The sequence below is a fragment of the Xenopus tropicalis genome, chromosome 9 (genome assembly GCF_000004195.4).
Source record: "Xenopus tropicalis strain Nigerian chromosome 9, UCB_Xtro_10.0, whole genome shotgun sequence".
NCBI lineage: Eukaryota > Metazoa > Chordata > Amphibia > Anura > Pipidae > Xenopus > Xenopus tropicalis.
The window spans coordinates 40,340,057-40,367,451 of NC_030685.2; the positions used below are offsets into that span (position 1 = coordinate 40,340,057).

The following is a 27,395-nucleotide window of genomic DNA, read 5'->3' on the forward strand; positions in this document are numbered from 1 at the left end:
CTCTCGCTATATCCCAATAGCACTTGATATTTCCCTAATGCTCACTGTGGATGTTCAGTAAGCATTCTGCAATATCACACATATGGGCCCATTTATGAATGTACAAATTTAGATTGTGTTAAAATACGATTTGCGAAAATTCGTATACTTAACGATAATTTCTGATGTGTGGAAATGTTCAGAATGTGGTATAGATCGTGGTACGATCCAAAAGTTACGAAATTTTCATATCCAAACAATCGTAAATGGCGCGAAAATCTTTGTGTGACTTTGAACCTTCAGTGCATGTTTTTGGAAGCCACCCATAGGAATCAATGGCACTCTGCAGCTCCAACCTGGCCAAAGGAACGTCACGATACCGAAGCTTGAATGAATTACGAAACTTTCGTACAAATTATCACAAAGTACGAACAAGTCACAGAAATAAACGAAAATATCGTAGAAAATACGCAGAGTTCTAAAAGTTTGAAAAAATACCATTTTTTTGTAATCGTAAACCATCGTACATTGATAAATGGGCCCCATATTGTGTGTATTTGCAATGACATCAAATAGCACACGCACAGGTTATTAGCAGTGCACTGCAATAGTTCCCCAGTAGACAATCTCCTGGGGTTGAAAGCTCTGGAGCACATGCATAAACTGGGAACTGGTAGTGAATACAAGGTACAGTTGCTTTTAAGGGCACCTTAACAATATAGGGGTGATAGGTGCCCTTTAAAGCAACTGTACCTTGTATTAATTTCTATTTATTATTATACTTTGTACCAACGGATAAACCATCATATCTAATTTATGATAGCTTTCACCCTGACCACACTAAACACTCCATAATCTACAGCCAGGCTCTACGATATAATCGAATATGTTCTGATGCTACTGAAAGGGACCACCACCTAAGAACACTCATGGCAGATTTCATTAACAGGGGCTACAACCCAAGGATTGTGGATCAATATATCCATACAGCCACCAGGATTCCCAGAAGTCAACTTCTACAATACAAACAAAAAACAGAAATAAATTGAATTCCTCTAGTTGTCACATACGATCCCCAACAAAAGACCCTCAGAAAAATAGCCAAGGATCTACAGTGTACACCTCAAAAGGATGAGAGGCTCCAAAACATATTCCCAGACCCACCACTTCTGGCATTCAGGCAGCCCCCAAACCTAAAACAACTAATAACAAGAAGTGCCTTAATTCAACCCAACAAAAAAGGAACTTATCCCTGTGGCAAAAAAACAATGCAAAACCTGCCCACACATCTGTAATTCAGATTTCAGACACATTAGAGGAATACAACATCCATGGTCAGTACAACTGTTCTTCTTCCAATATGGTGTACTTAATACAGTGCACTAGATACTGAACAGGAGGACTGTATATAGGAGAGACTGGTCAAAGCCTGAGAAAAAGAAATACACACCACCGTTTTACTATAAGAACGCGATTTCTGATGGTGGCCCTGGTTCTATCAATTAGATGCTCTGCTGTACAGTGCTTCGTACATAAGTACTGTAATGCTTATACCATGTGGGGTTGATTCTCAGCACATGAAAAACCACAGGCCAAGAATCAGTTCCTTGGGCATCAGCCTCCTACTTTTCCAGGTCAAACCACTGCGTTGGCCCAGGTGCAAGCATACAATATGAATATCCACTCTAAAATGCTAAATTTACAGTTTCTTTGCTGATATCTGCCATGTGTGCCTGCACCCAGGCCAGCCCAATAGTTTCTGGTGCAGGCAAGGTAGGAGGCTGTCAGCGGAGGGACTGATTATCTGCATGCGGGTTTCCATGCGGCATCAGCCGTATATAAATAAGAATATAAATAGTTTATATAAACAAGCTTCTATGCAGCCATGGAGGAAGCACTTCAAGATAAAAAAAGGAGAAAGGCACAGGATACACAGCAGATACCAGATTAACACGAATATACCACCACTGCATTTTATTACAGAGCATATATGTTATATGATATCCAAACCTGTGCCTTTTCTCCTTTTCAACTTAAATGGCTGCAAGACTTCTAGTTCTGCTTTTGCTTTGCAAAAATTGCTCTTCTCGTGTTATCAGTTTTTGGGAGCTGGACTTAAATGTAGAAATTTAGAATTTCGAGTTAAGTTTTTCAACGCAATTTCCACTACCCACCTTTAGTTCACACCGTTTCATTCAAGTTACAAATGGAACTGTCGCAGATTTCTAGGGCGCCCATTAAAGACGTCATCACCGGGCGGAAACGTGCGCAATAAGATGTAATGTAGGTGAATGCGAGGCTAGGGCAAACGCGTGGTGATCATTCTGCTTAGGCAGCGGTACTGGCGTCTGGAGGATGAAGTGGTTGATGCGAAGTTTGAGCTAATCTGTTAGCAGCAATGTTGCTATTTTGCCCGACGTGTGGGAATGTGCTGATCGTGGAGGAGGGACAGAAGTGCTACAGGTTTGCCTGTAATACCTGCCCTTATGTGCACAACGTTAATCGCAAGGTATAATGAGGTCTTCTGAAGTGATAGAAATATGGTTTTAAGCGGCGTAAGTGTAGTCCTGGTGGCTACGAAGCCTTTTTATGCCTTGTGTATGCCAAGCATTGCTAATTGGCAGATAACATTACATTAGCAACAGTACAATGCGCTGATTTTTAAGTGCGGGATGAATCTGTATAAATTGCTAACAACATATTCTGGTAATGGCTGGGGCTTTTAGCTCTAAATTGTGTAAGTTTAATAGACTTACAAAGTTAAAAAGGTGATCTTATCATTTATGTTTTATGATAAATACTAAATAAAATGCATAGTAAATAGATACACCTGCTACCCCCACCCCCCAAAATGAACATTTGAATATACGCATATGACCTGTGATTTTTTTTTTTGTCTGATTTTTGCTAGTTTGTGGCCAAGGTCTTGCTTTTCTTCCTTTTTGGCTATTACCCTTCTGGGAACAAATCATCATAGAAGGGCACACTTTTAACCCTAAATTCACAATACCCAGAACACCACAGCACAATCACTTCCCCTGTGGAAGTGCATTACCTTGCTAAAGCACACTAATATCATAAATATATATTATAAAATGTGTCCTAACACTTTCATAAATAATATCTAAATAAATACATTTGAATATATATTAATACATAGGGAGTTCTGACCGCTAGATACTTATTTGACAAACTTTAAGGGGAAATACTGTAACCCTATCTTCACCACTTCTGGCACCTTTGACAGTGTTACACTCCACGAGTGGCGCTTACCTGATGGCACGGGACAAACCTGAATCACTCCGCAGTGGTATTGGGAGAGACTGGGTACCTGGTACTTATTAGCGCAGTGCCTCCACCTAGTGGGATCCTGGAGTGCACCTACGGGTGGCCCCACTAGGAACAATAATAATGCACACACAGTACTTGATAAACGAAATAACTTTTATCTGAAATAAAGGGGAAACTAATACAGATAACACTCCTATCCAAGTGGCAATAAGGGCCTTACTAACTAGCTTTGCCAGCGCAAGCTGTCTCACTAACTATGTACAGTCCTTTAGCTCAGTCCCAAAAGAAACAGTTTATATAGTTTAAATCTTCAAGCGCTCCTTTATTACTTTCACTTTAATGATACTCACTCCAGGAATCTCTTTGGGTGATTCACACAGAATCTTCAGGCGAGTCCAGCACTCACAGCCATGCAGTGCGACTACTAGCCCCTTTAGCTACTCAGATGGGATTCCCCTGCAGGTGTTTGTTCCTCCAGTCAGGACTCCTCACAGGATCTCTGTCTCTCCAGGTACAGGGTCTGCCTTCCCTGTACCAGCCTGTTCCAAAGGCCAGCTTCTTCTTGTGCTGCTCCTCTCTCTGAGCCCACGTGCAGCTTCTGGAGTTCTGGGGCTTTTTCTCTCCTCCCACTGACTTCCTCTCCCAGGCTGCTTTGCAACTTCCGGCAGCCCTGAGCTTGCTGTTCACCTTGTTGCTAGGCAGCAGCTCACAGCACAAAGTCTCAGTGCCAGCTCCCCTACAGGGAACAGCAGCAGGAGGGGGGTAAGTGCAGGGACCCAGCACTACCTCCCTACATTCTCCCCCTGCTTGAATGGGCAACGTCCTCGCTTGCCCTTTCTCACCATTCTTATTCTCCCTAACCTTTGGGGGAGATACACAGGGGAAAGCTTCCTCACTAACTGCCCTGACACTTCCCCTGCCTGAAGGTCTACGCATTCCCAGGCCCAGTCTCTTACTTTTATTGGGGGTGCCAGAGTGCTCAGAGACCATCCTCGTGCCACAGGATTTCTCTTCACAAATATTCACTTCACATGGGAAAGATGTCACATATACATCAGTGAAGTCTTCATTCCGTCCCCAGTCACAGGTGTGGGAAGTATGACCGTACCAACCACAGGTGTAACACCTCACCTGATTACGTCTCTTCCGATACCTCTTTTGGGGTGGCTTCCTCACAGCACAGCCATATGAAATAACTTCTGTAGCTGCAGCATTTTCACGTTGCGTCGGACAGTGTGGGGATATATGGCCCAACCGGCCACAACGGAAGCACTTTGGTGGGTCACCGCGAGCACCACCTGCTTTAGGAAATGAAGAGGGTCTAGACATAGTTGACCCCTCTTCCTTTTCGGACACACGAGCCTTGAGCTGAGCAACCTGTTTTTTTAACTCGGCAATCTCTTCCGCTTTCTGCGAATCACTGGATGTCCTTTCAGAACCACGTCTTTTCTTCTCTCGTCGCAGAACATTAACTTCCTCCTTTCGGATCTCACGGATCAGCTCCTGATAAGTTGGTTCTTTCTTTCCTCTGTAGAAAGATCTCAACATCACAGCTGTGGGGTCCATAGATAAAGCCCCTCTGAATAACTGTTGTAGCCTCATAGAATCAACACGATCTGTAGCAATGATTCTTCGGCAAACAAGTAATTTTAGCATTTGCTGCAGTCGCTTCAAGTACTCAGACAGATTCTCTTTTTCTTTCTGCATGCAAGACTGAAATTTGTACAACATTTCAATTTCATCTTCCACCGGTCCATATGTATCTTCCAGTACGTCTATCAACTTCTCAGGACCATCTTGTGGGCACACCTCTCGTTGGAGCTTAATTAGGTCCAATGCAGGCCCTCGCAAACTCTCCTGGATCTTGCGACATAAAGCAGGGCCAGAGCCAGGCCAATCGGTAATAGCAACCAAAGCAGCATCTCTCCAGGCCTCAAAGGCCTCTTCACCTGGAGGAGTAGGTTCCATACCTGAGAATATTTTTAGTCTCTTATAATTTCCATTGTATGCCAGCTGTCTCCAATTCTCACCGACTTGGGCCAAGACTTCCACCAGCTGAGCTGCCTCAACAACATCACTTAGAGGTCGGCTCCTCCCAGCAGAGTTCAAGCTTTCACATGATGCAGTGTATTTCAACTTTGTCTCAGGTGTCACATCAAACAGTCTTTTAGTCACTGGGCTGTGACCAGCAGCAGGTATCTGTGGGGTGCCACTGCACAGGGGATTTGGGTTCTCCAGATCACCTCCCACTTCATCCTCACTGTCACTAAGTTCCTTCTCCTCAGGGACATCCGGTAAGACAATTTGCCAGTAACCATGGTCTTCCGCCTGCACACCACGTGCACATGTTTCTCTGTTAATCTCACCAGGACTATCCACAAGCACATTTAAGAGGATGCCATCTGGGTCTCGTCGCGAAGCTACCACTCTAGGTCTATAAATAGATCCATCTGCATCTAGGATCTTGTAAATAAATTCCTCTTTTGTTTTTGGTATCATAGGGCCCACTACAGCAGTCTTTTTCGGGTTTAGGCCCAAACTCTTGCACCAGTCCAGAACACTCTGGGGACTCTCAGTAGATGACGCCATCTTGCTTCACTTTCTGTGCAACCAGGTCCCAGCGAATCTCAGCAGTGCCTCCAAAATGTCTATCTTCCCCACTTCTGGCACTTTTGACAGTGTTACACACCACGAGTGGCGCTTACCTGATGGCACGGGACTAACCTGAATCACTCCGCAGTGGTATTGGGAGAGACTGGGTACCTGGTACTTATTAGCGCAGTGCCTCCACCTAGTGGGATACGGGAGTGCACCTACGGGTGGCCCCACTAGGAACAATAATAATGCACACACAGTACTTGATAAACGAAATAACTTTTATCTGAAATAAAGGGGAAACTAATACAGATAACACTCCTATCCAAGTGGCAATAAGGGCCTTACTAACTAGCTTTGCCAGCGCAAGCTGTCTCACTAACTATGTACAGTCCTTTAGCTCAGTCCCAAAAGAAACAGTTTATATAGTTTAAATCTTCAAGCGCTCCTTTATTACTTTCACTTTAATGATACTCACTCCAGGAATCTCTTTGGGTGATTCACACAGAATCTTCAGGCGAGTCCAGCACTCACAGCCATGCAGTGCGACTACTAGCCCCTTTAGCTACTCAGATGGGATTCCCCTGCAGGTGTTTGTTCCTCCAGTCAGGACTCCTCACAGGATCTCTGTCTCTCCAGGTACAGGGTCTGCCTTCCCTGTACCAGCCTGTTCCAAAGGCCAGCTTCTTGTGCTGCTCCTCTCTCTGAGCCCACGTGCAGCTTCTGGAGTTCTGGGGCTTTTTCTCTCCTCCCACTGACTTCCTCTCCCAGGCTGCTTTGCAACTTCCGGCAGCCCTGAGCTTGCTGTTCACCTTGTTGCTAGGCAGCAGCTCACAGCACAAAGTCTCAGTGCCAGCTCCCCTACAGGGAACAGCAGCAGGAGGGGGGTAAGTGCAGGGACCCAGCACTACCTCCCTACAATACCTTAAAGAATAAGCCTTTTTTTTTTTTCTATCAGTAAAATTACTCTAAACAACCTCCAGAATTACCTACTTACCTACCTTTGTCCCAGCATTTTGTCCCAGCATTAGTGAAGCCCCGCCCCCCACTTCTTGTTCAGTTTTCTCTTCAGTTCCACTACTCTAGTGGACCTGGAGAGCCTTCTGGGCATGCCTGGAGGCAGCAGGAGCCAGTCTGTGCATTAGCAGCGTTTTTTTTTTTTTCTTGATGAGAGACCAAAACAGGAAGTGGGGTCGGGGCTTCACTCTGCACAAAGAAGCAAAGGAAAGCATTAACTTCTAACTGAGGAACCAGGTCAGACAGGATGCTGGAGTCAGTTTTAGAGTAATTTTACTGCATAAACTGCCCTGGCTGACATATACTATGTAGACAGCAGTGGCACCACCAGGGTCATAAAAATGCAAAATACTAATAACAGTTTGTAAACATCACAATGGGTATTTATCCATCCAGATAGCCATGTTTGTGCAACGTTTCGGGAAAGTCACATCCCCTTTCTCAAGCACATTATTATGGCCATCCCATATTGTAGAAGCACATTTGTTTGTAAGACCATGGGGCTGATTTACTAACCCACGAATCCGAATTGGAAAAATTCCGATTGGAAAACGAACATTTTGCGACTTTTTCGTATTTTTTTCGATTTTTTCGTAGCAGTTACGACTTTTTCGTTGTCGCGACTTTTTCGTAACCGTTACAACTTGCGCGAATTTTCGCGACTTTTTCATATTGAGTGCTCGTAAACTGCGGGCAAAACTTTCAGACTTAGCATGATTTTGGAAGCCTCCCATAGGACTCAATGGCACTCTGCAGCTCCAACCTGGCCCAAGAAAAGTCACGATACTGAAGCTTGAATGAATCCGAAACTTTCGTACTCGGCACGAAGGCTACGGAAAAGTCGCGACAATTCGCGCAAGTCATAACGCTACGAAAAAGTCGCAACAATTTCCGAAAAAATCGCAAAATACCGATCATTACGAAAAAAACGCAGTCGGACGCTTTTCGGACGTTCGTGGATTAGTAAATGTGCCCCCATGTATATAAAGAAGATGGAAGTGACGTAACTGGTCGCCATTGAGACGGGACACAACAACATTCACGGAAGCAGGTACACCACCATCGTCTGCGTTTTACTCTCTTTGACATAATTTATACACATAAAATTAAGCATTACAAGAAAAGATATAAATCAAAATCCCTGTGTAATATATATATATATAAAGGTCCCGATGGGGACCGAAACGTAACGTTGGCTGTTCATGCGTTTTTAATACACAATTGATTGTTTTTGGAATATAACTCGGTGTTGCTGGTCTTTTTTTGATATTTAAATCATTTACCTTGCACCAGAGCTAAGAGCTGAAGCAGAGTGCCACCCTGGGTTCGATATATATATATAATATTTCTCTGTTCACAGAAAAAAAAGCATTCTACAAACACACCTGGTTCACTTAAGATGGCCATACAAGGGCCAATTTCAGCTGCCGACATTGGTCCGTTAGAGACAGATTCTGCAGCTTATCTGCTTTTGTACGGGCACCACTGCCAGGTCTCCCCGACCGACCTATGGCCTGAAATTGGCCAGATCTCAATCAGGCAGGTTTGATTTTTCCTATGGATCCTATCGGGTCTCGCCAAATGAGCAAATCTTACACTGTATGGCCACCTTTATACTTGACCCTTTCTAGTTTCAGTTGATTCAGTTCAAAATTAGCCCCCTGTACTGCAAGTTTAGTAATACACATCCTGACATAAATATGTATGCCTTTCTTCAAGGTAACAAGCAGAAAATATCCTAAACTTAAGGAAGTTGATGATGTTCTGGGGGGATCTGCTGCTTGGGAAAATGTTGACTCTACTGCAGGTGAGTTATAGCATTTTGTTATATCTGTATGCTGTCACTGAAGGGGTTTTGAAGTGTACCTATTGCAGCATGTGTGCAAGGGTACATATAACTTTTTTTTTTTTTTAATAAAAATTCATGGCACATACTCTGCCTGCTCTATGCTTCCTGTGTGTGCCATACTCGGCCTGCCCTATGCTGCCTGTGTGTGCCATACTCGGCCTGCCCTATGCTGCCTGTGTGTGCCATACTCGGCCTGCCCTATGCTGCCTGTGTGTGCCATACTCGGCCTGCCCTATGCTGCCTGTGTGTGCCATACTCGGCCTGCCCTATGCTGCCTGTGTGTGCCATACTCGGCCTGCCCTATGCTGCCTGTGTGTGCCATACTCGGCCTGCCCTATGCTGCCTGTGTGTGCCATACTCGGCCTGCCCTATGCTGCCTGTGTGCCATACTCGGCCTGCCCTATGCGGACTGTATGTAGCAATGATGGCACTGCTCCTACAGTCTGAGGTGTGAACAATGTGTGGATTATAGTGGAAGCCTGAGGGGTGAACAATGCAGGGATTAAAAGGTGTGAACAGTACCATGGATTACATGTATAAACAATACAGGGGTTTACAGTCTGAATCTAAGGTGTGAACCATGCAGGGGGTCAGCTAATCTCAGTACTGATACCTTTTAACCCTTTAAGTGCCAGCAGAATTTCACATTTCGGTTTCCCTTAGTGCAAGACGTTTTTATAAGATTTTGTGCTCTCTCATTTTAGGGGCATTTACTGGGGGGGAGGTTAAGTTTAGGTAGGTAAACTATATACTGTTTTTTTTCAGGAGAACCTGAGCTTTCCAAATGCAGTTTTTCATGATATAGGGATTTATACCAGAAACATATTTTATTTTATGAACAAAAATTCAACTGATTTAAAAAGTCTCATGTCTCCCGAACATGCCAATACCTGATATGTATAGTTTTTTGGAGATTTCTGATCAAAAACTTCCAGCAGTAAATTACCAAATTTTCAAAGCATTACAGCAGAATACGGCATACTTTAGATTCCAAAGCCAAAAATCCTGGAACATTAGGTTTACCCCAGGAAACCATATATTTTTGAAAAGTACACATTCTGATGAATCCGAAATGGGTAACTGTCTTCCAACTCCTAAGTACCAAACGGCAATGCTTTACTGAATTTAGCAGTTTCTATAAATAATTATGAAAATTCTAAAAAATTGCCTCAAATCTTCCACTTTCAAGCATCATATCTCTCACATAACATTAAGTACCAAGAAAACACATCCTAAATATGAAAGCATAGGGTCCACTGAACAGTTTGATGCCCATTGTGCATAGGATTACTAAAGTATCTGGAATTTAGAGACCCCAAAAGGAAGTTAGTTACGTACAAATTGCCCCGGAGATCTTTTATCTACAACCTCAACTTCCAAGCACCTTAAATAAGCCAAGGGTCCACTGAACAGTTTGATACCCACTGTGCATAGGATCACCGATGAATCTGGCATTTAGAGACCCCAAATGAAAGTTAGTGCATACAAAGTCTATACACTGCAATATAAGCTACCGCATGTGCATTATGTGCCATAAGACCCGAACAGTACAGAGACCCTAGAAAACCATATATTTTCCGAAAGTACACATTCTGACAAAACAAAAATGGGTAAATACATCTTTCTACTGCAAACTACCAAACTATAAAGCTATGCTAAATATAGAACGGTTTTTATGACATTTCTGAAAATTGTCACAAAGCTTGCATTTTACCCCATTATGTACCCCCCAGGGCACGCTATGCCCCCTTTAAGTGCACCCTGTGGCACTTAAAGGGTTAAAGCTTACACAACGGTAAGAGGTCACAACAGCCAGACAAGTGGGGGAGGCCACACAGAGGGGGGCCACGGGCTGCCAGTTTGGACAGCACTGTTCTATAGGATGACAAAATAACATATTCCAGGTGAGCATTTGGCTCTCCAGCCATCACTGATAGCTGGAGTGCCTCCTAGTTACAAAATACATAAGGAGGTGGTTCTCCAGTCATGAGTTAGTCACAATTTGCTCAACCTAAATTTGAAAGGAGATTTGGCTGATAGCAAGAGGGGACATACTAGAAGAGCTACCTCTTTGAACGGAGGGCATGTTCAACAGTAGATGTGGAAATATAAGTGCTGATATTGGGTACACAGTTTAGGGAAGAGCTGCAGCTTCACTAACCACAAGTGCAGGAAGACTGTGACTCTGCTGGGAGCAGAGTAACCGGGATGATATTTGTGCTGCATTTGCAAGGTTCTTATAGGCTGCAGTGCATGTTCAAGTAAAACTAGAATATCCTGCATGTACTGTGCACATCCTAACTTCTACCTAAAGGTCTAGCGCACACGTCACATTCACACCAAATGTTAGAATTTATACCAACCAGGCAATTGCATGCAAAAGTGTTGAAGTGAAGTGCAATTGTGCCAATTTTTTCCCCTCCTGGTGACCACAATGATGCTGGAATTATGGAAAAATGCTGAGTTGTGGGTAAAACATAGCGATGTCCCATTTAAAAGTCATTTAAGTTTTTACCAGATTTATCTTTTTAAAGGAGAAGGAAATGCTAATAAAGAGTTAATCTTAAGCTGCAGGCATACCTTCAGTTCTCTCAATAGTGCCCTTAAAGGGAAACGAAAGTCAGTCACTTGGGGGTGCCAAAATGTTAGGCACCCCCAAGTGACTTTAACCGCTTACCTCGTACCCCGGGCTGGTGCCCCTATTAGGAGAAAACAGCACCAGCCCGGGGCACCTGGAGCGGATTGCTTCCTTCTTCCTGGCTTCCTTTTCCTGAATGCCAGCGGTGGGCGCATGCGCAGTAGAGTGAAAAGCCGACTTTAATGTTTAAGTTCGGCTTTTCACTCTACTGCGCATGCGCGCGCAGCGAATCAGAAGGAAGGAAGCGCCGGCAGCTACCCCGGGCTGGTGCTGTTCCCTCCTCACAGGGGCACCAGCCCGGGGTAAAAGGTAGGTGGTCAAAGTCACTTGGGGGTGCCTAACATTTTGGCACCCCCAAGTGACTTTGACTTTCGTTTTCCTTTAAGTCTCCCCATATTTCTCCTGTTCAGATGATCATAGGAAAAAAAAACCCCGCTCCTGCACCAAGATCAAGACCGGGGTACCTGCTCAGTTATTAAGACTAACGGGAAGCTTCCTGTTGATTGACTCAGATCCACATTCCTAAGGGTGGGGAGGGAGTGGGGAGCAGGAGAGAGATGCGTGTCTCTGGCACAGGAAAATCAGAGAGACAACAAATCCTGTATCTTTTGATAGAGAAGTCAATGCAGCGTTTCTGTGAGTGCTTATGGCTGTATTTACATAGATCTTTCTGATAAAGCTTACTTAGTTGTTACCTTTCCTTCTCCTTTTAAAAATGAAAACCCTTTTGGTAATATTATTTTACCTATGAAACCGCATTTGGACCAGCTGCTGCCAAGTCACTGAGATGCTATAATACTCCCTTACACAAAGTACTCTACTCTGTGGAGTTTTAGTCCAGCCATACCTGTATTTTATCAGCATGACTTTAATTAAATTGTTAACTGATTTGTGGAGCTGAATATTTTATTTAGTTACAAAAAATTTTTTAGTAATGACCTTGGTTAGAAATGAGAATCTGCATTGAAATCTGCATTCTCTTAAATGCTCTGCAGTTTACCAAAGACATTACATTGTACTTTTATATTTGAAATGCAGACTTGGCCTGTAAATATGTTTTTATTTCTGTGGTTGTTTATTTTTCAGAAACATGTCCCAAATGTGAACATCCACGGGCCTATTTTATGCAGATCCAGACAAGATCAGCTGACGAACCCATGACAACTTTTTATAAGTGTTGTAATATACAGTGTGGGCACAGATGGAGAGATTAACTTTGGTTTGCATATAAAGAATATATATAACTGTTTTTTTTGCTCTAAAACTTTTGTATTGGTACATTTGTTTAACTGCTGCCTTCTCAACTGAATATTTATACAGCTTGAATTTTTCTATGTTTATGCTTCATAAAACAGCAGGACAAAATCAGTATGTTTATACTGGTTTTGTCCTGCTGTTTTATGAATTATATTTTATGTAATTTCATTGTTACAGATTTCAGAAAAAGTTATGTTGTACTGCAGCAATACTGTCTCACAAAATTAACTTCTCTTTGGAAAGGTGTTCTGAGATTAATCTGGTTTAGCTGCTATTTTTTTTTTCTGTTCAGAAGTAGCATTACAGTAAGCATCCTGATAATAAGCACAAGGAAAGCTTAGGTTAGTGTAGATTATATTGCTTTTTGTTTGAAGATAATTACTTTACTCAAATTGACTTATGTGTTTAAGGGAAACGCTATATTGTACTTGTCAAATTATATTGCAAATTAGGGCATACTTATTGTGCACTCAGAGGCGCATCTGTCATTTGCATTGAAAATAGAATATAATTGGCACTTGGAATGCCGAAAAGTTGTGATTTCAAGCTTGGTCTTTGTTGCCACAGCTACAGACCCGCAAGGATGAATGTGCACCTGCCCACCGTTGTTTTAATTTGGTACTTATTAAACTTAGTTATTAATATGTATAGGTCTATCTGATTTCTCATCAAATTATTTACTCTGCCATTTAATATTTTATTCTTGAACCAACAAATGTATTTTTAGTTGCAATATTGGTGTGTCTTAGGGCTCTGCCACACGGGGAGATTAGTCGCCCGCGACAAATCTCCCTTTTCGCGGGTGACTAATCTGCCATCCCACCAGCGAAAATGTAAATGGATCCTGCTTGGCTCTTCTGAAGGAGCAGAAGCACTGGAAGAGTAAAGTTAGGACATAAGTGCCTAATTACTGGGGATTCTTTTCATAGTGTATAAGGCATAAATTTGTACTTGCATCACAGCTTTGGGAGCGGCTCTTTTAGAGGCAGCTGGATCCATAACAGAGCACTTGCAGCAGCAACAGGGCCAAGTGCAGGCCAGCGCCAGAGACTTTTAAATGCTAGAGGAGATCGACGGAGAATGATGTCATCACACCAAACCTCAAACCAGAAGAGCATAGCCCAGCAGGAGCTGCAAGTGCAGCAATGATACCCTGGTCACACGGGGTCCCTTTCCAGGCGATGCCGTTGCCGCATCGGATAGCGGCTACAGGCGGAGTAAAACAAAAAATAATTCCTCTTGCGCAAAATAACACGAAAGGATAATCTCCTAGAGCTATCCAGGCTGGGGCAGAAGAAAAGACTACTGCAAGCCAGGAAGGGGTGGGCATTATGGATTTGAAAGATAACCATTTCTTCTGACCAGGCTGGGAAGCAGCAGGAGATTAACCCATCAGTGTTTTTCATGTTGAAGGGAGATGGCCAGAAAATAGTAAGTAAGGTGGGCTTGAAAGTGAGCTGGGAGGGGGGGGATAGGAGGCAGACTTGGGCGCGGGACGAGTTATTACAAATTTACCAGCAGTTGGCCCTGGATGGTATCTTGCCAGCAATGGCCGTTGACATACTGGCCAGGTAGCAACTCTAAAAGCCACACGGGCAGCAAGTCAAAAATAAAACTGAAGGAAGTAAAGAAATGACAAATACAGGTATGGGACCCATTATCCAGAATGCACGGGACCTGGTGTTTAACGGATAAGGGATCTTTCCATAATTTGGATCTCCATACCTTAAGTCTACTAAAAGATTATTTAAATATTAAATAAACTCAATAGGATTGTTTTGCTTCCAATAAGGATTAATTATATCTTAGTTGGGATCAAATACAAGCTGCTGTTTTATAATTACAGAGAAAAAGGAAATCATTTTTAAAAATTAGAATTATTTGCTTGTAATGGAGTCTATGGGAGATCGCCTTCCTGTAATGTATAATTGGATAACGGGTTTCCGGATAACAGATCCTATATATATATATAATCTAGAAAAAGGCTGAGGCACACACTTATAGGGATTACAACCTGGGTGCAAATCAGAAAGACAATATCAATATGTAAAAAATGCTGATGCACACCAGGAAAATTTCAACAAAAGAAGAGACTTATTTTATTTCGATCTAAATAAAATAAGTATCTTCTTTTGATGAAATTTTCCTTGCATTTTTTATTGTGAGAGATGCAGTGAATAAGATCATTATTTGGTGTTTTTTCCACCAGTGTTAAAGGTGAGATACAAGTAGCAACAGGTAAAATGCCTGGCTTTGCAGCAGGTAATGCTATGTTTAAATTACTAAATTAGGAAAAGCTAAATTAATAGGTCCCTTGAGTGAATGGAGGGAGAGCAGGAAAGGCCTTCCATTCCGAACTCCAGTTAACATTTTCAGTTGGCCAGCTGTAGGTAGCTGCACGATTAGGCTGCAGGTGAGCAGCAAATAAAAGGGCTGCGGGATTACATAGTAGGTTGAGTTGAAGTTGGTTCTTGACTCAGAGTAGGTCACTCTCAGAGCGGGGCACAGGGCCGGAAGCCTGCCTGCCTGTGTTAGGAATTCCCCGAGGAGCTGGGGGAGTCGGGACCCAGTGGATAAGTGCTGAGAGGTGTCAGCAAGGCTTAACGTGAAGCCTAAGTGTTCACAACTGTGAGTCACCATGGATGTGAGAAAGTCACTGGGGATGGTGTGAAACCCTGTAAAGGTTCCAGAGTGTGGAAGTTACCCTGGAAGGTGAGAGCCCTGAAAAAGGGACAAATCATAACCATGAATGTCTTACGTTTATGTTGGGAAGAATTGGCCCTAAATAAACCTGTGTTTTTTCTTGAAGAAGTGGCGTCCCTGTCTCTATGCTCCAAATCCTTTGCTTACCTGCCTGCCATAGCTAATTTCCCCTAAAAATTACGTGTATAGGCAGTCAGCATGACACGATATATACATATAACCATTTTAAAACTGAGCACCCTGTTCAACAAATAATGCAAGTTTATATCTAGAATCCCCTTCAAGGCAGTGCCACTGTTTTTGTTTCACCAGAAAACAGAAATGGTCATGTGCTTACAAGTTTACGTATTAAGACTGTAGGATTATAGACAAGTATAATCAACTGGAAGGTTTGTGTGTATAGGATATCATGGGCTGGATGCATGATAAAGGCCTGGTTTGAAAAAAGAAAGGAAGGTTGCGTGGGGGGCCCTGCTAACTAGAGAGTCGCCTACCCCCCACCCTCAGGCCAACTGTAACTCCTACTTCCAGGTCTCTTGGGCCTCCATCTGAACAACAGCAGTCTTTATATAGAGCAGGAATGGGCTACGGGAATCACAGCAATGGTTGCGTGGGGGGCCCTGCTAACTAGAGAGTCGCCTACCCCCCATCCTCAGGCCAACTGTAACTCCTACTTCCAGGTCTCTTGGGCCTCCATCTGAACAACAGCAGTCTTTATATAGAGCAGGAATGGGCTACGGGAATAATATAAAGCATTATGTATACATTACCATATTTTAATAGTTATTAATCTAGGTATATTTTTTAGAAAACAATTAATGAAATAGACAGTGCTACAATATGGAGGAAACTTTCTTTTATTTGGAGCAGGCATGAATTGCTACATTTTGAAAAAAAACGAGATTTTGTTTCTGTGTAGCTAAGAGACTCCAGTCACATGTTCTTGAGGTTGGTTTAGTGGTAACCCTTGCCAAGGGCATCAGCAATTGCAGCAAACAGCTTTTCGAAAGCAGCCTGTAGCTCAGGTGTAAAGTCTTCTTGGAGGGTTTGAGCCATGGAAATAATCGTGCAGCTACAGAAGCGCTGGTAATAAAAAAACACTGTTACAAAGTGCTTAGAGAAATTATTAACCATTCACCTGCTGCAGTAGATGTTACAATCTAAGTGTCCTATCACATTCACACAACACAGTAACGCTAGGATCTATTATTATGAATAAACACTCCTTATAGTGCAAATGATAATTATTATATTATTGCTATACTCTGTCAGTATCAGTGGTTTTTATGCAGTAAGTGTACATATTCAACCCTGTTGTATTCATTGATTTACAATGGCATTGCTGCTGCTATTATTATTATTATAAGACAAACATGCATGAACTTTACTAACAAAGTTACAACATGCACCCATATGTAATAAAAGGTCTGGATGCAGGAGTCCATAGCAACCAATAAGACATTTGCTTTTAAATTGGTGACCAGTAAATGCTTATTTGTTGGTCTAGGTGACTAGATATTTAGCAAATGTTGCATACATTATTACATGCCCCCTATTGATTTTTGTTCTTTAATGATAATATTTCAGTGAAAACCAGATTTACTTGGCATAAGAGTGACACTAAGTATGCTGCTGAGTATGTCAGCTGCTTGATCTTTACAGTATATTGTTTGATTCTCTTGGGCCTGATTTACCAAAACTTACACTGCAAGCTTTATGAGATAGAAACTTAATGTGGATAAAAAAGTGAAAGTGAAATTTTCAGTCTTTATAAATATTATACCTATAATTAAAAGGACTTATTTAGGACAGGTACGGTAGTTTCTAATAAACTGAGTTGGGATTATTTTACCTTGAAATTGTATGGATCCACATGTAGGGTTTCTGAGTGGTACTTGCTCAGCTGAGCATAATATCCCTTTATGTCATCCATGTGTTTGATGGCCTCTCCAATAGATGTCAACACCTTTTCACCATGAGTAGCCACAGCTGCATTGTGGAAGATGGCTTCGATACTGCTGAGGTTCCCAAAACTACTAAAGTATCTTTGGGTCCAAGGATAAGTATACAGCATACTGAATGGGTAAAAAAAAAAACGATAAATGAAATGGACCCAGGACTTAATAAAGAAAGACACATGAAGGATGAATTACAAATATATGATGAAAATTAATGTTTTAGAAACACACATTTTTTAAAGATTTTAATAAAAAGATAACAGAGTGAAAGAAATATGTCTATATTTGTTTATACACTTACCTGCCAAGGGCCTGTTTTCCCAAGGTCTTTGCACATATTTTGCTCCAGGTGCCAGTGATGAGCTGGCGTTCCTTTGCTGTCAGATTAACCATGGTCAAAGCTGAGCGTTTATTTTAAGCTTCTGCAAAAAAAGAGCCTGTGCTTTAATGCTACTTTCATCTGAGTTTTTGTAGCTGTGAGGATGCACTGCCCCTTTTCCTCTTGCATGCTTATTGGCTACAATAAACACACATTACATTAGCCCATCCCATGTGTGCCCTCCCATTTGGCACCATTTTTAGATGCCTTTTTTTATTATATCAAAGCCAAAATAATTAGAAAAAATATAAATTTGCAAATAAAAATTTAGAATGTAATATATATATATATATATATATAAACCTTTTTCATGTTTGTCTATACATTTAAAGTATTACTTAAAATAATTAAAAGATTTCATATAGCAATCATTTTTTACATGGAAATTTCAGCATGGAAATGTAATTACTGTTATTTTATTAATCAAATGGTTCTATTCCCCTGTTCAATTAGTTCTGCTCCAGTCTTTTCCATATACAGTAAATTAAGACAGATGATTTGGTTTATTGCACTTATTGTTTCCAACTTGTTTAATATTGTTATGGTGAACTGTGTGTAAATTACAAAGTCTTTACTTTGGAGACTAGCATTGTAATTTGGATTAACACTAGTCATATATGAGGTTGTTGAAAAAAGGTAAATTTTTGTATAAAATTCTATAAATGAAGGTCTATTCCTGTGGTTTATCATCTGGTTTGCATAGACCTAGATATAAAATAATGTGTGTATAGTTGTAGTTTTTAAAATTGCACTTGAGCTTTGAAAACATTTCCACAGCGACTCTGGATTTGAAAACCAAGCCATTAAATGCTTTTGAGTAGAAAAAAACATATGGGGTAACAAACACAATCTATAACTATGAATTAAATATTATTTTACTGTTCGCTATGGAGAAACTGAAACTTTGAAAACCTTTTACACCTCACAGATTATCACTACTGGCCTAAGCTTGGTGTCCAACATTTGCAAGAACCTCTTAAACAAGGGCACGTTCCCAATCCTCGACCAACTAAAGGAGAAACTAAACCAGACATCTTTTGTATTCTACAGATACCTTCAACCGTGCCATGTGTTTATGTCACAAATCGGCACTCAGACAATAACCACCACAATGCTATCCTATGAACAAAGGTTATGTGACCCAAATCCTGGTGTCTGATCTGTATAGGTACTTAGAACAGCCCTTAATGCACCATTTGAATCAGCAAAACTTAAATGGGAAAGTGATATCCCACAACTAGATGATGATAAATGGGCAGATTTAAAAAATGATTTATATAGCTTTCTGATCTCTACCAAATATAAAATGATTCAGTTCAAAATAATCCATAGGACATACATTACTTCCCTGAGACTGAGGCAATGGGGAAAAATCAAAATGCCTCCTGCCCCAAATGTCAAACAACAGATGTTGGATTCTTTCACCTAATATGGGCCTGTCCTATAATACTTGATTACAGGACACATATGATTACTGAAACGATCAAGTTCTCTAACCGGGGATTTTGTCTCCAGAGGTGTGTTTAATAGGCTTAATTGGCGACCTGGTGCCTTTGAATAAAACCATAACTCTAAGATTGCTGTATTTTTATGCTAAAAAGGTGGTGGCAATAAAATGGATGAGCCCCATACCACTATCCAGCAATGGATGCAACTTGTTAACACCTAGACTCCCACTCATTAAATTAATGTATCTTGCCAGGGGTTGCCCCAATAAATTTGATGTGTGGGAACCCTGGATAGAGGTTCAGCCTGAGGCAAATCCCTTGATATACGCACAGGACCCATGGACTATTGGGCCCCCTGACAATGTAATACCCTGACCAGTAATGTCTATGCTATGCTTGATTGAAGCCCACCTACCTGTTGTACTAATGCAGATATCACTAACTTTTCCACTGTTATGTACTATTTCTTTTCTGTGGTCATAGCACTATATACTTCACTGTATTGTTATTTATGTTGTTATGAAAATAAAATAAAAACCTTTTTAAAAAAATTGAACATTATTCTACTGTCTATATAATTTTTTTGCACATATTATAGCCTAGGTAGTTTGTATATCTGTAGTAATAATTCAAATCAACTGGACTTGCTGTGTTTTTGGTGAAGACATTTCACCAGTCATCCAACTGGCTTTCTGAATTCAGAATGGAGATGTATGCTGCATGGTATGAGCCCATGTTGTCAACATCTGAGGTTGAAGCGCAGGTGGTTTCTATAGTGTGCCAGTTTTCTTGCTGTTTTCTCATATTCCCGTACAGGTTTGAAGGTTTTCTCCCCAAAATGAGTCACAATAAGTTTGTGAAGATTCTCATTCATCCAGGTCATGGGTATATTTGTAATAATAAGTCACATCAACTGAACTTGCTGTTTTTTTCTTGAAGATGTTTTGCCAGTCATCCAACTGGCTTTTAGGAAAAATGCCTCTGCTTACTTTTTGTACTTTTATTTATATTCATTCTAAATTGAGAAAGCCAGATGGATGACTGGTGAAACGTCTTCAAGAAAAACACAGTAAGTCCAGTTGATTTGACTTATTACTACAGATATACCATACCAGGGATGAATTCTCATTCATCCCCGGTATGGTATATCTGTAGTAATAAGTCAAATCAACTGGACTTGCTGTGTTTTTCTTGAAGATGTTTCGCCAGATGTTTTCACTTCAAGAACATATAGGTAGTTTGTAGTTATGGTTTTGTTATGATATTAGTTGGTGCCTAGTACAGGCATGCTCTGGCAAAGAAAAGGTTAATGTGCCTTTGATGTCTTTCAGAGATCTGGCCTTTAGCCATGGTGACTTGGAAGGGCGCCTAAGGATACCACACACCCAAAACCTGAAAAATAGATCAAAAAACGCCCAAACTGGAAAAATTGATAAGGTTTTCATGTTGCAATTGATATTTTCCTTTAAAATGTGTATAACTAGTCTGGTATTTAAAAAAACAATATTGCACATACAAATTTTACTAATAATTCGAAATAATCTTCTGCTGCATTTGAAAATGTATACCACTATTACATAATTGAAGGACATTGACAATAATTATAAAATAGAACTGATGTTTGTGAATACAGTTCAGGCATTAGGTACATAGTGTAGTATATTTGTGTTATATTGTTTTGATAACTTACATTTTTGCACCAAAAAAGCTGTGTTTTGCTTGAAAGCTTGCAGAGTCCCCCTGCCTGTATAGTGAGCAGCTTTTGTTCTTTAACTGACAGCACAGATGTAATTGTAACTGTGGCAGTGGCCATCATCTTCCAGTGTCAATACACAAACTGCCCGCTGCTGTGTCTACATTCAGGAAGGGGCTATTTAGCACAAAGCAATTGTATGGGTCCTGGATGAGGACTTTCATTACAGGTGTAAACTCTAATTGACAACATTGTGTAATATATTTAGTGCTTGCACCTATTCTTGCTATATATAGGAGGGTTCTGAGCCCTTGTATTGGCAGCACCTTTGTTAAACAAGTGGGGTAACAAACACAATCTATAACTATGAATTAAATATTATTTTACTGTTCGCTATGGAGAAACTGAAACTTTTAAAACCTTTTACACCTCACAGATTATCACTACTGGCCTAAGCTTGGTGTCCAACATTTGCAAGAACCTTTTAAACGAGGGCACGTTCCCAATCCTCGACCAACTAAAGGAGAAACTAAACCAGACATCTATTGTATTCTACAGATACCTTCAACCGTGCCATGTGTTTATGTCACAATTCGGCACTCAGACAATAACCACCACAATGCTATCCTATGAACAAAGGTTATGTGACCCAAATCCTGGTGTCTGATCTATATAGATACTTAGAACAGCCCTTAATGCACCATTTGAATCAGCAAAATTTAAATGGGAAGGTGATATCCCACAACTAGATGATGATAAATGGGCAGATATAAAAAATGATTTATATAGCTTTCTGATCTCTACCAAATATAAAATGATTCAGTTCAAAATAATCCATAGGACATACATTACTTCCCTGAGACTGAGGCAATGGGGAAAAATCAAAATGCCTCCTGCCCCAAATGTCAAACAACAGATGTTGGATTCTTTCACCTAATATGGGCCTGTCCTATAATACTTGATTACAGGACACATGTGATTACTGAAACGATCAAGTTCTCTAACCGGGGATTTTGTCTCCAGAGGTGTGTTTAATAGGCTTAATTGGCGACCTGGTGCCTTTGAATAAAACCATAACTCTAAGATTGCTGTACTTTTATGCTAAAAAAGTGGTGGCAATAAAATGGATGAGCCCCATACCACTATTCAGCAATGGATGCAACTTGTTAACACCTAGACTCTCACTCAATAAATTAATGTATCTTGCCAGGGGTTGCCCCAATAAATTTGATAATGTGTGGGAACCCTGGACAGAGTTTCAGCCTGAGGCAAATCCCTTGATATATGCACAGGACCCATGGACTATTGGGCCCCCTGACAATGTAATACCCTGACCAGTAATGTCTATGCTATGCTTGATTGAAGCCCACTTACCTGTTGTACTAATGCAGATATCGCTAACTTTTCCACTGTTATGTACTATTTCTTTTCTGTGGTCATAGCACTATATACTTCACTGTATTGTTATTTATGTTGTTATGAAAATAAAATAAAAACCTTTTTAAAAAAATTGAACATTATTCTACTGTCTATACAATTTTTTTGCACATATTATAGCCTAGGTAGTTTGTATATCTGTAGTAATAATTCAAATCAACTGGACTTGCTGTGTTTTTGGTGAAGACATTTCACCAGTCATCCAACTGGCTTTCTCAATTCAGAATGGAGATGTATGCTGCATGGTATGAGCCCATGTTGTCAACATCTAAGGTTGAAGCGCAGGTGGTTTCTATAGTGTGCCAGTTTTCTTGCTGTTTTCTCATATTCTCGTACAGGTTTGAGGGTTTTCTCCCCAAAATGAGTCACAATAAGTTTGTGAAGATTCTCATTCATCCAGGTTATGGTATATTTGTAGTAATAAGTCACATCAACTGAACTTGCTGTTTTTTTCTTGAAGATGTTTTGCCAGTCATCCAACTGGCTTTTAGGAAAAATGCCTCTGCTTACTTTTTGTACTTTTATTTATATTTATTCTAAATTGAGAAAGCCAGATGGATGACTGGCGAAACGTCTTCAAGAAAAACACAGCAAGTCCAGTTGATTTGACTTATTACTACAGATATACCATACCAGGGATGAATTCTCATTCAGCCCCGGTATGGTATATCTGTAGTAATAAGTCAAATCAACTGGACTTGCTGTGTTTTTCTTGAAGATGTTTCGCCAGATGTTTTCGCTTTAAGAACATATAGGTAGTTTGTAGTTAAGGTTTTGTTATGATATTAGTTGGTGCCTAGTACAGGCATGCTCTGGCAAAGAAAAGGTTAATGTGCCTTTGATGTCTTTCAGAGATCTGGCCTTTAGCCATGGTGACTTGGAAGGGCGCCTAAGGATACCACACACCCAAAACCTGAAAAATAGGAGATCAAAAAACGCCCAAACTGGAAAAATTGATAAGGTTTTCATGTTGCAATTGATATTTTCCTTTGAAATGTGTATAACTAGTCTGGTATTTAAAAAAACAATATTGCACATACAAATTTTACTAATAATTCGAAATAATCTTCTGCTGCATTTGAAAATGTATACCACTATTACATAATTGAAGGACATTGACAATAATTATAAAATAGAACTGATGTTTGTGAATACAGTTCAGGCATTAGGTACATAGTGTAGTATATTTGTGTTATATTGTTTTGTTAACTTACATTTTTGCACCAAAAAAGCTGTGTTTTGCTTGAAAGCTTGCGGAGTCCCCCTGCCTGTGTAGTGAGCAGCTTTTGTTCTATAACTGACCGCACAGATGTAACTGTAACTGTGGCAGTGGCCATCATCTTCCAGTGTCAATACACAAACTGCCCGCTGCTGTGGCTACATTCAGGGGCTATTTAGCACAAAGCAATTGTATGGGTCCTGGATGAGGACTTTCATTACAGGTGTAAACTCTAATTGACAACATTGTGTAATATATTTAGTGCTTGCACCTATTCTTGCTATATATAGGAGGGTTCTGAGCCCTTGTATTGGCAGCACCTTTGTTAAACAAGTGGTTTACCTTTAGGTTAACCTGTATGTTATAGAACAACCAATTCTAAGCAGCTTTTCAATTGGTGTTCATTTTTTATAGTTTTTCAATCATTTGCCTTTATCTTCTGACTGTTACTCTGGGAGGCTACAATTTAGCACATGGCTTTAAATCTGACTTTACATAAAGACAAACCCCTCCACCCATTTTTAATCCCTCTGTCCCTCCTAAAAAGTGTGTAACCATTTAAATTCACAGTTCAGTAACATAGTAACATAGTAAGTTGGGTTGAAAAAAGACAAACATCCATAACGTTCAACCATAATACCTATATATAACCTAACTTCTAGTTGATCCAGAGGAAGGCAAAAAACCCCATCTGAAGCCTCTCTAATTTGCCGCAGAGGGGAAAAAATTCCTTCCTGACTCCAAGATGGCAATCGGACCAGTCCCTGGATCAACATGTACTAAGAGCTATCTCCCATAACCCTGTATTCCCTCACTTGCTAAGAATCCATCCAGCCCCTTCTTAAAGTTATATAATGTATCAGCCAGCGCGATTCGGGGAGGGAATTCCACAACTTCACAGCTTTCCGAATATTTAAATGGAACCTCCCTTCTTCTAAATGGAGTGGGTGCCCTCGTGTCCGTTGGAAGGACCTACTGGTAAATAAAACATTAGAAAGGTTAATATATGATCCCCTTATATATTTATACATAGTTATCATGTCACCTCTTAAGCGCCTCTTCTCTAGTGTAAACAGACCCAACTTGGCCATTCTTTCTTCATAACTGAGACTTTCCATACCCTTTACCAACTTAGTTGCCCTTCTCTGGACCCTCTCTAACTCAATAATGTCCCGTTTGAGCACTGGAGACCAGAACTGAACAGCATATTCTAGATGGGGCCTTACCAGCGCTCTGTAAAGGGGAAGAATAACCCCCTCCTCCCGTGAATCTATACCCCTTTTAATACAGCTCAAAACCTTGTTTGCCCTTGCAGCTGCTGCCTGGCATTGCTTGCTACAGCCAAGTTTATTATCTACAAGGACTCCAAGGTCCTTCTCCATTATGGATTTGCCTAGTGCAGTCCCATTAAGGGTATAAGTGGCTTGCATATTTTTACATCCCAGGTGCATGACCTTACATTTATCCACATTAAATCTCATCTGCCACTTAGCCGCCCAGATTGCCAGTTGGTCAAGATCCTGCTGCAAGGATGCTACATCCTCGATAGAATTAACTGGTCTGCAGAGTTTTGTGTCATCTGCAAACACTGATACATTACTTATAATACCCTCCCCTAAGTCATTTATGAACAAGTTAAACAAAAGTGGACCCAGTACAGAACCCTGAGGGACCCCAGTGAGAACCTTATTCCAAGTAGAGAATGTACCATTAACAACCACCCTCTGTACCCGATCCTGTAGCCAGTTTTCTATCCATGTGCAAACGACTTCACTAAGACCAATAGACCTTAGTTTAGAAAGCAGTCGTTTGTGGGGAACGGTATCAAATGCTTTGGCAAAATCCAAATAGATTATATCTACTGCATCCCCACTGTCCAGCTTCTTACTTACCTCATCATAAAAAGCAATTAAATTGGTCTGACATGACCTGTCCTTCATAAAGCCATGCTGATTACTGCTCATAATGCCATTCTCCAGTACATAATTTTGTATGTGATCCCTTAACAAGCCTTCAAATAACTTGCCCACCACGGATGTCAAATTTACAGGCCTATAACTGCCAGGCTGAGATCTTACTCCCTTTTTAAATATAGGAATGACATTCGCCTTCTTCCAATCCCTAGGTACCATACCTGATGAAAGTGAGTCTGAGAATATCAGAAACAAGGGCCACTGTAATTCTGACCCTAGCTCTCTCAGTACCCGAGGGTGTATTCCATCTGGCTCAGGTGCCTTGTTTACATTTATCTTGTGTAACCCTTTATGCACCATATCCTGTGTCAACCACTGTGTAGTTGGAAAATGTTACATTACTTGCATGCAACAGCAGTAGTAATAACATTTTGCTTTAACATTTTGCCATCTGTAATGAGGTGAGCAGTGTATATGATCTACTTAAATTTTGCTAAAGTATTTTATACAGTATCACACAAAGTTACAACAACCTAGCAAATGAGGTTCAATATTAATACGTGCAAGCTTATGCACTTTGGTAGAAATAACATAAATGCCCGTTATACACTAAATAGGGATCTCCTTAACTGAGAATGATATGGAGATTTTGTGCCTAAGAAACTGTGTAACTCCAGTTCATAAAGGGGTGGTTCACCTTTAAACTGACTTTTAGTATTTTATAGAATAACCTATTCTAAGCAACCTTTTCGATTTGTCTTCATTATTTATTTGTTATAGTTTTTGAATTATTTGATTTCTTCTAACTCTTTGCAGTTTTGAAATGGGGGTTCATTGACCCCAGCAGCCAAAAAACTATTGCTCTGCAAAGCTACAGTTTTATTGGTACTTTTTGTAACTTTCCTTTATATCCAGGCTCTCTCCTATTCATATAACGGTCTCTCATCCAAACCACTCCCTGGTTGCTAAGGTAACTTGGACCCTAGCAACCCAATAACTGCTGACTCCAAGCCAGAGAGCTCCTGAACTAAAAATTAAATAACTAAAAAACTACAAATAAAAAATGATGACCAATTGCAAATTTTCTCTCTGCATTATACTAAAAGTTAATTCAAAGGGTAACAACCCCCTTTAAGAAATTAATGAGCTAGAAACACAGTGCAGAGACATGCAAGTATATTAGAGAATATTATAGAATGATAGTCCATATAAAAGATCAACTATCCAAAGGCCAACTATTTAGACTTGGGTAACTAAACTTGCATTTGAAGCAGTGTAAGTGCTTCTTCTTTACAGTGAGAACAGTGAGGTTGTGGAATGCACTGCCGGGTGATGTTGTGATGGCAGGTTTTAGAAAAGGTTTTTAACAGTGACTGGGACTTCTTGAACAAGTATTTTAGGATCTTAAGATTGGCAGTTTGTTTGGTATAGGTATTTGTATGTGCAGTTTATATATGTGAGTGTATAGATCAGTATACTGTAGGTATGTTTATGTTGGGGTTCATTTGGAGGGGTGATTAAAAGCATAATGTTTGCCCAGATATAACTAATATGATGTTTGCTCTTAAACAATGACAAGTAAATGCTACCTGCAGATTGTTTGCTATTGGTGATTTAATATGTAACAAGCTATGCACGTAGTTGAAAGACTTTTATAAGCCTACAGTAATTTTGTACAATTGCACACCCACATATGCATATATACAAGAAAACAGCTTTTATATATGTATATATGTGTATTTTGTAGATATTTCTATTTGATGAAACATGACAGTATAAAAACATATACTTTTTAAGTTATGTATGTTACAATTAACTTTCTTACAAAGGCATTTTAATATTCATATAAATGTTGCCTACCTTATTTTCTGTGTGTTAACTGTATAATTTAAATACCAACCACATGCATGGTTTAACGTGACCATTGCTAAAAAAAGTGGATATTTTTGGGAAAACCTTTGTCATAGTAGGAGTAGAAAATATTTTGCTTTCAATAATGAAAGAAGGCAACTTTAGAAT

At 40.4% G+C, this 27,395-nt stretch overlaps 3 protein-coding genes across 6 annotated transcripts in view; 1 reads left to right on the plus strand and 2 right to left on the minus strand.

Annotated features, from left to right (window-relative positions):
- The window catches only part of snrnp25 (small nuclear ribonucleoprotein, U11/U12 25kDa subunit), a 26,948-nt gene extending 20,582 nt beyond the window's left edge, over window positions 1-6,366 (minus strand). Inside the window, exon 1 of one of the 4 annotated variants that reach the window (XM_012970436.2) lies at window positions 6,344-6,366. Coding sequence is in view for 1 of the 4 variants with exons in the window: in XM_012970435.3 (XP_012825889.1) it covers window positions 2,154-2,174 (21 nt within the window). In the remaining 3 variants the exon portion in view is untranslated. 4 annotated transcript variants of the gene reach the window in all.
- polr3k (polymerase (RNA) III (DNA directed) polypeptide K, 12.3 kDa) lies at window positions 2,344-13,274 on the plus strand. Its single transcript, NM_001016313.2, is given in 3 exon segments — window positions 2,344-2,488; window positions 8,602-8,689; window positions 12,456-13,274. Coding segments are annotated over 3 exon segments (327 nt in total). The 5' UTR covers window positions 2,344-2,377; the 3' UTR covers window positions 12,584-13,274.
- Window positions 13,275-16,215: 2,941 nt separating this feature from the next.
- On the minus strand, window positions 16,216-17,729 carry hbg1 (hemoglobin subunit gamma 1). The gene is made up of 3 exons (NM_203528.2): window positions 17,589-17,729; window positions 17,182-17,404; window positions 16,216-16,412 (listed from the first exon to the last, which is right to left on the minus strand). Exons 1-3 carry the CDS (start codon window positions 17,678-17,680, stop codon window positions 16,284-16,286), a joined length of 444 nt encoding a protein of 147 aa, NP_988859.1. The 5' UTR covers window positions 17,681-17,729; the 3' UTR covers window positions 16,216-16,283.
- Between the last annotated feature and the right edge of the window lie 9,666 nt (window positions 17,730-27,395).

Excerpts from the sequence above, each read along its gene's own strand:
- hbg1 (NM_203528.2), bottom strand. The coding sequence starts at position 17,680 with ATGGTTAATCTGACAGCAAAGGAACGCCAGCTCATCACTGGCACCTGG. Across the intron at positions 17,405-17,588 it reads GGAAAACAGGCCCTTGGCAG|TATGCTGTATACTTATCCTT; the intron begins GTAAGTGTATAA and ends TTACCCATTCAG. Across the intron at positions 16,413-17,181 it reads TGGATCCATACAATTTCAAG|CGCTTCTGTAGCTGCACGAT; the intron begins GTAAAATAATCC and ends TTTTATTACCAG.